This window comes from Macrobrachium nipponense, chromosome 1 (assembly GCF_015104395.2).
Source record: "Macrobrachium nipponense isolate FS-2020 chromosome 1, ASM1510439v2, whole genome shotgun sequence".
Taxonomy (NCBI): Eukaryota; Metazoa; Arthropoda; class Malacostraca; order Decapoda; family Palaemonidae; genus Macrobrachium; species Macrobrachium nipponense.
The window spans coordinates 119,599,571-119,609,431 of record NC_087200.1 but is presented as its reverse complement, the minus strand read 5'-3'; the positions used below and the strand labels follow the sequence as shown (position 1 = coordinate 119,609,431).

At 36.6% G+C, this 9,861-nt stretch overlaps 1 protein-coding gene across 1 annotated transcript; it reads left to right on the top strand.

Moving 5' to 3' along the window:
* The first annotated feature begins 3,382 nt into the window (after window positions 1-3,382).
* LOC135219585 (transcription factor Adf-1-like) lies at window positions 3,383-8,305 on the top strand. The gene is made up of 3 exons (XM_064256472.1): window positions 3,383-3,789; window positions 6,302-6,461; window positions 6,987-8,305. The coding sequence occupies exons 1-3, from the start codon at window positions 3,501-3,503 to the stop codon at window positions 7,486-7,488; spliced, it is 951 nt and encodes a 316-aa protein (XP_064112542.1). The 5' UTR covers window positions 3,383-3,500; the 3' UTR covers window positions 7,489-8,305.
* Window positions 8,306-9,861: the final 1,556 nt, after the last annotated feature.

Sequence of the window (9,861 nt, the reverse complement as noted above, 5' to 3'; positions counted from 1 at the left end):
GCAGACAAAAGATGAATTATACGAATGGAAATAATCGATGGGAGAGAAAATACGATCCCCGTCTCACCACCAGAAAATCAAACTGTGACCCAAAGACGATATAATAACTAAATATAAAGCCTCTATAACAAGATTTTGTATGCATCGATGGAGGTTCCATACGCTGTCAGGATTTCCATGGACCCTTCAAATTTTTAAAATGCTGGAATTTTGGTGCAAGTGGAGCTGTAGATTTCGCTTTCATCTCTCTTTCTCTCTCTTAATTAATGTGGAGTAAATAAGTTAATAACAAAAACGAGAGTTGATGACCACGGCTGCCGTATTTCAATCTCATTTCTCTGTGATGTTCAGGGTTCGATTTTCGTCATATTTTCCATTTAATATGTAGCACTGGAATTAATTTTGTTCATGTTTGTCATAGTGGGGATCAGGATTGCTTCCTTCATGTTTTTAATTAATACTATATATATATATTATATATAGATATTATATATATATTATAATTTATATTTATACTATATATATATATATATTATATATACATATATATATATATATATATATAATATATTAATAATATATATAACTCACGTGTCTGTAAGCTCGCAAATGTGTATGCTTAAAATCAGAAAACTTGCAGCCATCCTCGTATAAAATCTTGAAGAGGTCATGAAATAAAACAATTCCCTCGACCCCGGGTTGACAAGATCAATTACCAAGAGGGATAGGAATAATTTTACGTTCATGTGACTGCATAGCTGTCGAGGTAGGATACTGTTGTAAACATTCCCGTTATTGTAATGACAAGATCATAATTTTGCTTTGGCTGGAACGAATACAATCAGCCGATCATATTTACCAGAACCAGATAAGTAATAAATCCACACTTCACTTACATTACTGGGAATGAATTTCGTTGCGAAAACCTAGAAATCCGGTAAGAAATATATGACAGGTTTCCTTCAGCAACACATTTCAAGCCCCGGTTATATGGCTGAAATGTTTTGTCTTTAGTCTCCACTTATACGATAACTAGTTAATCACAAGATAAACTAGATGGCCACTTTTGTATACAATTATACTTAAGAACTTTCGCATCCTACCTACTCTAACTTTTCTGGACAGTTGCAAATAGCTGTTGCTATTATGAAATTGAACCTGTTTTCAATAGTAGCTATTCAGCAGCTCGTTTCGGGGTCTTCCTTTCATAGTTCTGACAATTGTGGGGGAGGGAGACCATATGACAAGTTATAAGTATTGGTTTTAGTTTCACTATTTTTAGAAGCCCCTAAGACCTCTTATGGCTCCAGAAATAGCGACCATTTCTGAATACCCGACATTTTTCGTAAGGCCTTCTCTTTGGTGACGTGAGCGTTCGTGCAGAGAGATCGAGCGCTGTCGAAACTTCACTGCTATTGTGAATGAATGTTCCCCGGAGGGGTTTCTAACGTCTTTTGAGGAGGGCAAATTGCATACCCACTCGCTGGGCATAAATTTCGTATTTCAAAATACAGCTTAAGGCTGAGTGGAAAAAATAAAGTTCGCTGTTCTGTTTCAAAAGAAAGGGACAGTTTACAGATAAGAAACAGACGAAAGAAAATAAAGTGATGTGTAACTTTCGCCAAAGTATTCATCGAGCCATTAATCTTTCGGTTGCATGACTGTTCTCCTTTCTCTGCATCGTCTCTTTCCCAACCTCTTTCACTCCTCTGACAGGACATGTCTACAACTACATCCGGGATTGCTTCCCATCTACTACATCGTTCTCACTTTTCAAACTTATTCCTTCAACTCCTTCAAGCCAAAGCTACGACAGGTCACCTTCGCTCTCGGCCTCTGCATAACATGACGGGAAATGGAATGCGGCGCGAAGTTGCTTCCACTTTAAAACTTTTCTACCGCATTTTAATTTTTACTTTCCAATTCTTGACATTATAACAATAATAGCGCCAGCCCTTCTCTCTATCTCTCTCTCTCTCTCTCTCTCTCTCTCTCTCTCTCTCTCTCTCTCAGCAAGGAAACTAACTCTTGTCTAACTCACTGGGAAGCCAAGGCGGCAGCCACTCAGGCATTCTCAGAAACTCGACTTGGTATTTTCAAAATCGCAAAGGAAATTGACACCCAAATGAAAGAACTTTGCAGCACATGCATATAAAATTCTTTTGCATTTTTTCTAAAGAAAAAAAGGAAAAATATTATATGGTTAAAGAGTAATTATTAATTCTATATAATTTTCAAACACGTCCTTAAAAGTTTTACTGGAGAGAGAGAGAGAGAGAGAGAGAGAGAGAGAGAGAGACCTTACCTTACCTTACAGACCTTACAGTTCGTTCGGGTTGCCCCAGGTCCCTCAGTGTGAGGCGCCTCTAATGTCTACCAGAGAGTTGCTAGTACATCTTCCGGTATATTTTGCATCTTCCAATCTTGGATGGTCTGGGATGCAGTTTAGATATTTGTCGATCTTATTCTTAAACACATCTACGCTCACTCCTGATATATTCCTCAGATGAGCTGGCAACGCATTGAATAGACGCTGCATTATCGATGCTGGTGCGTAGTGGATTAATGTTCTGTGTGCTTTCCTTATTTTTCCTGGTATAGTTTTGGGCACTATTAATCTACCTCTGCTTGCTCTTTCTGATATTTTTAGTTCCATGATAGAGAGAGAGAGAGAGCATAGCTTTAAAATTTAATATGGTGTTATTAACAAAGTTTTAGCATATATTGCCAAGATAAAAGGGCTTATAATAGAAAATACTGTAAAAAAAAAAAAAAAAAAAAAAAAAAAAAAAAAAAAAAAAAAAAAAAAAAAACTATTCATTTCCTTGTGCCCTCTTAAACATGATGATATCCGTCAACATATATGAACACTCATAGTTTCAAAAAGATAAGAAAAATTGAACTTTTCTACAAGATTAGTAATACACGTAGTGCCTAAACGTTAAAACGGGTTGAGTGATACGGCAAAGCAATCCATGACTTCACTGGGTTCATAAACTGTTGAGCGGACTGCTAGCATTCGAGTATGAACACGTTTCCAATGGACCGTTAAATCCTGGCGAGAGGCAAACGAGCGTAGACTCAGCTGTCTGTCTTCCAAGCCAGTTAGCTACACATGTCTGTTTGTTATCGCACGCGTACGTCAACACACGCATAAAGATAACTGATATGATTTACTGTAAAATAAATTTGTCCTAACAACTCCAAAGCGGCAATCTGCACCACGCTGCACTGCGCAGCACAGCACAGCAACTGTTACAAATGCAAGAGTTCGTACCGCTACCCAGCCCCCGGGTGAAGAGAAGTCTTTTCATGGCTTACGTTGCAGTGAGCGGGGACATGGTAGCATCGGCTGAGAGTGAGAGAGAGAGAGAGAGAGCAGCAGCAGCAGCAGCAGCAGCTACGTAGGGTCCACCACCGCAGCGTCGCGCTGTGGAGGTCCGAAGAGGGTTGGTGTAGCGGGAGCAAACGAACGAGACGCATGCATCTCCATCCCCCAAATGCCACCACCTTCCACCTCCTCCTTCGACCTCCGTCCTCCAGTAAACGCGTGGCTTTTGGAAGTGACGGTACGTCGCGGGGCCTTGAGGGCGGCGCCTCTCTCACCCCTCCTTATCGGAAACTTGCCGCTCCCCGCTTGGAATAATATCATGTCGATTTCGGAGGAGGCTCTCCTCGCTGAAATTAAGAAACACGAAGTGCTTTACAACAGAGCTCACGCTCACTACAAGAAGAACAGAGTGCGTGAAGCTGCATGGGAGGAAATAGCTGAAACCTTGCAGTATGACTGTGAGTATACATGGCCCCACTATAAACACGTATATATCAGTCTAATCAAAGAACACCGTTAATCAAACAAGAATGAATAAAACGAATAACTACAGCCGATAAGACTACTTTATGTCTAACGATAAGCCAGTTGACGTAACAATAAATAATAATCATAGGCGGCAATCTTTATTCTTGTGAAGTCTATTTGTATATCGTCAGACCGTAAGTGGCCTTTTACCGGTTATCATATATATATATATATATATATATTATAATATCTATATATATTTATATGTATAATTTATATCTATAATATGTTTGTATCTATATGTATAATATATATTATATTATATCTATATATCTTAATATTATCTATAAACCGGTAAGGCCACTCAGGGTCAGACGATATACAAAAAGACTTCACCAGAATAAAGATTGCCGATCACCATTATTCATTCTTACGTCAACTGGCTTATCGTTAGACTTAAAGTAGTCCATCGGCTGTGTGTGTGTGTGTGTGGGGGTGGTGTTGTTGTGTGTATGTATATTGATATGTACATAAATAAATAAATATATATATATATATACTATATATATATTAACCTATATGATATATATATATATTATAATATATAATAAATTCGTTTATATTGTCATTACGTTACTTATTAATACAGAAGCAATAATGTAACAATAACAGTAACTGCAAACAGTCAATGTCATGGTAGCCGAACATCTGAAACTCACAAAATTAAATGGCAACTTGAAAAAGTTGTAAGCCACGTGGGGTAACTGGCCCAGCGATGCACCGCATTTAGACAGAGAACGACGCAATTGCTGTGAATCTCCCGGACTTTTTCTTGCTGGCAGCTGCCACCCAAATGGACAACGATGAAGACATCGAAGTTTACACGACTTTAACTTCCCCGGTTTTTATTTTATTTATTTATTCATTTATTTGTTTTTATAGATGTTTCCGGTCACCGGAAAACCCCAACTCTGGATATATCTTCATTACTTACGGGTTTACGGTTGCAAGTGCATACAAGCACACAATATGTAAATTTGTACGTATAAGCACACGCACACATATATATGCATAGTATATATATATATATATATATATATATATATATATATATATAATATATATATATCTATATATATATATATATATACATAACATACATATGTTTATATATGCGGCTTCTTTACGCTTTTTTAATAGCTTATACGTGTTTCATCGTAGCTGGGAACAAATAAACTTCCACCTTCTATGGCAAGACTCGACCCCACAGAGGAGAGGTTCCAGCGAGGAAGCAGATGAAGACATCTTTATGGCTAATATAAATACATACTAACACGTTATAAAGGGATTACGGACTATGTATGTATGTATGTAGTATATATATATGTATGTATATATATATATATATATTATATATATATATAAATATATATATATATTACTTATTATATATACACACGCACGCACACTCACATAATAACCTGTCACTAACTTCAACATGACAATATTCATGCTTTTTTAATATCGATCCATAAGTTACCTACTGATACCGTTATTACTATACACTCCAATCAACTTACATCAAGGGATTAAAAATAATGGTAAGTGATGAGTGGAAGTACCCTAACTGGGATCCGAGCCCCCGCCTTCCAGTGCTTAAAGTGGCTTCATGCTCTCAGCCACGTAGGTTTATGTATGTTTGTATTACATACATATCATAGATAGAGAGAGAGGGAGGGGGGTTTTGTCACAAAAGATATATAAGATATATATATATATATATATATATATATATATATACATATGTATATATAATGTATATGTATATATATAATATATATATACATACATATACATACACCCTCCCATATGACGAAGGATATTACAAAGAAATGAATCAAAATAAATAGTAAGTCTTGTAACTAAAATATTATTCAATTTTTCAAGACGTTTTCTGCAAATGCAACTAATTGGAGTCCTTGACTACTTCCTTTGGTCTGTGGATGTTGTATACAAATAACATATTTTTTAAAATTCACGGTATTTTCAAAACGGCCTTTGGGATCCGAGTCATTACAAAGTCAACAATATACCTATTTATTTATCCTCTAATAGCAAACAAACGTCACGGAAAAGAAATGTTTAAAAATAAATGAAAAGGCAAGCGTTTAAAGGGCGGAGGTGAAAAGAGTTTTGTGCTCTTCTTTTTTAAAACTAAGACAAATGTGAGACAAATAACATCATAAGATTTAGGAGCTCAAATTTTCCGAGTATACCAAGAAAAGCGTTTTCATAAAAGAAACCATTCCATGCATATTTAACACTTCTCTGCATAAGTATTTATAGAAGACCAACCCAACCAGTAAATCAACGGCAAACTAACATAATACACCTAATTTCATGAAAATGTTGCATGTGTTTTATACCTCGCAAAGTAGTTTTATGGCACAAAAGCGACAAAATAAAAGATATGGTCAATGACCTTTTGTACTGTCTTTACAGGTGAAAAATGCAAAAAAAGATGGCGTACACTGAGAGACACATTCATCAAATCCAGACGACATGAAAGACTGATGCAGTGGTCCAAAACAGGAAAGAGGAACAAGCCCTGGCATCTCCACGAACACATGCAGTTTTTGGTGCCATTCCTTGAGGCGGACAGGTGAGAGACTATTACCTCATTTCCTTCGCTTTCTCTCTGCTATTGTTTAACCAAATAAGATGACTTGAGGTCAGCAAGTCATCAAGGCGTCTATTGAATCACTTATATCTTCTTGGGGTTCCTAAAAAAAAAAAAAATTGGTGTTGGACTAAACCAAGTTCATCTGTCATGGAAATGATCCAAATAGGAGAGGGACGCTAGGAGAATACAAGCGCATAATATACTGCTGATGCAAAACCTAAAATGAAAAGCCCTTAACCCTGTCTTCTATTCAGATATCATCATAAGTAACGAAACCAAGCGCTGTTTGTCAAGTACAAAAAACAACCTAGCTTGGGTAAATGCCAACAGTAACAACAGCATAACCTTACATACAAATCACCCCCACACACCGTACAATTACAGGACCAGTACTTATGTAAATGCTCTATCACAATTTCGGGCATCAATGTTACATACCCTCACTGTTTCATAACACATCTTTTTGGTCATGAAGCTGACCACTGTTTCTGTCTTGCATTTCAGACACGAGGAAGACTTTGAAACCCTCCAAGGCCCTTTAAAGGACAGTGGGGATGATGACGCTGATGGGGAAGAGGACGAGGATCCCATTAAAACCTCTGTAAGTCCTTCATCCCCATTATCTACTTCGTCCGCGAGAAGCAATGGAGAAGATCCGCATAACATCTTCATCCCGTCAATCGAAATGTCTTGCAGCAATAAGCGATTAGTTGATTTACCAGCTACTACAAGCACCAGAAAGAAATCCAAAGTCTACACCACTGAGACATCAACAGTGCCAGGATTTGGAAGAAATCAAGATTTACTTTGTGGACCACACGATCCTGATGTACTGTTTATGCTTAGCCAAGTGGACAGTCTAAAGAAACTGTCACCGAGGAATAACAGACTGGCAAAACTCAAAATCCAACAGTTACTGTACGATTTAGAGTTTGGGGAGGAAAATTTCAGCGACGCGACTCTAAGATCTATTTCACATGATGTTAAATTCATTGGGCCTAGATAATGTCATATACTGCGTAACACAGAAACTTTCCCCAAAATATTTTTCCACTGAACACAATGTCTTTAGGGGTGAGTACCTATTCATTCTTAAATCTGGGTACAAGTATACTCAGCTAAAGCGGGGCATGATGAGAAAAAGAAAGTTAAAACTAATTTCTGTGCTCTTGAAATTCGCAGCAAGATAGTGCACCATATGAAAAGAAGTTTCCTCAGTATAATTTTCTGTGCAATATTACAAGTGCGTACCCGCCTATTAATCTGGTAGCCCGAGTTCGCTCCCCGCTGCCGCCAATACAGAACCAGAGGAATTTATTTCTGGTGATTAGAAATGCTTTTCTCAATATAATGTGGTTAGCATCCCACAATAGGCTGTGGGTTCCGTTGCTAAGCAACCAATTGGTTCCCAGCGACGTAAATAAAAATCTAATCCTTCGAGCCAGACTTAGCAGAGCTGTTAATCAGCTCAGTGGTCTGGTTAAACTAAGATATATAAACTTACAGATGCAAGATAATTAAAAATAAGTTTTTGTTTTTACAAAAGAAAAAACTTGAAAGATTTTGTAAAGAAATGTTGAAAGAATGGATAGATAGCATTTTATATTACAAGTCATACAAAAGATTAAGAAATATCAAAGACTAGGTGCGGTGATTACCTTATCTGTCAACTGAATTTATCTAAAATACTTGCACCTGGTCCTTTATCAGTATCTTCATAATATTCTTAAGAATCTTAGTTACTGATTATTAAAAGATATCTATGAAAACATATTTGTTATTACTGTTATAATATACCGGCTATAAAATAAAATAAAATATCCTTTTTTGGGCTTATTTATTTGTTTAAATTCCAATGTTTACGTTACCTTTCAAACATTTATTAATCGGGCGATTAAAAACTTTTTCTACTGAAAAATCGAGTTCTGAAAACTATTTAGTCATCCTCTCCAGTGCCAATTTTGAAGTCTCAAAATTTAGCCAAACTAAATTGTGGATTTTACGTCCTTAACTATATAAACTTAGTTCCATAATTGGTTTAAATAGTCATGATTGGCATAACATAATATGACTAAGGGTCATATATCAGGAACTAACTGGCAAAGTCTAATTATATTTGTATCTCCACGGGGGTTTTAAAGGGGACTGACTCCAAAAATGATGGCTCTAGACCAATCCAAGCTCACTATGCAACCTCGTCCATATGAAGTAAAACATGGGATTTTCTGTTTTTACTGTCCAGTTTAATCAATTTCGGCAAATTCAAATTGATTTTCATGAGTCACTCTTAAAAAAAAAAAAAAAAGTTTGATTATCAAGATTCACTCGCGTCTTTATTATAGATAGCTGATGGAGTTTTGTGCCCTTTTTTTTTTTGTAGCTGCACGGTTATTTTTTATTGCCACCTTATAAAACCAAGAGAATACTAAACTATCATTCCCAACAATATCTGTGTCAGTGACCATTCTATGTTTTAGATAACAGATTTTAGGCATATATTTATTTATTTGATATTAGTGAATAATTCACTTCTGGATATTAATTATTCAACCGTTAACCCTGTTTACATTTAAAGTCCTTTCTTATGTTCTTATATTAGGAGGTCCTGGAAAGATATTCTCAGCAGTATATTTGTGTATTACATCTTACACATCGACTCAAACAGGCAGTCATCTACAGAGGGTTACGAAGCAAAAATGCGCACAACGCAGAGGCGTATCGTTATTTATGGTGGGAATGGCAAACCAAGGACAGAGGAGACCTGGGCAAGATTAATTCAACCTCAACTGTGGGATGACCTAGCAATGCAGGCGACCGATCGGAATTCACTTTGCCAGGCTTTCCGCTGACCTCAATTTGGCTGGCTGGCCGCAAATACCTTTACCCACTTGTAAATGACAATCTGCAGGGATTCGAATTATAAGACGTATAATGCAACTGAACTTTGTTGTAACCACTGCAGCACATGTGTTCCATAACTGTTTCATCAAAATTTAAACAAAAAACTATGACCTTATACTCACAAGTGACCTTGAGAAATGGTCAAGGTAACACTTATTGGGGGATAACAACCCCATATCTAAATATAGAGGCCTTCTGGCTTTCAACAAATTTCCAAATAAATTAAAATTCTGATCTTTAAATGGATCTATTATTTCAAAAAAGGCCAATAAAAATCAATGTTTTCATCAAAACCAGGCAGAAATAAAATTTTCATCTTTGTATTAAACGCCATGGTGGCTGCATACCAAGCTTCACCGAAATAAGCGGAAACTGATATGCTGACCCTTCATTTGACACGGGATACTGAAAACTGCAGCAAAGTAAGAAATCGAGCTTCATCAAAATCAGAGAAACCTGAAAAGGGACTTTTTATATA

Coding starts and splice junctions, on each gene's coding strand:
- LOC135219585 (XM_064256472.1), top strand. CDS start 3,501: ATGCCACCACCTTCCACCTCCTCCTTCGACCTCCGTCCTCCAGTAAAC. Junction 3,790..6,301: donor TGAAACCTTGCAGTATGACT/GTGAGTATACAT, acceptor CTGTCTTTACAG/GTGAAAAATGCAAAAAAAGA. Junction 6,462..6,986: donor CCATTCCTTGAGGCGGACAG/GTGAGAGACTAT, acceptor CTTGCATTTCAG/ACACGAGGAAGACTTTGAAA.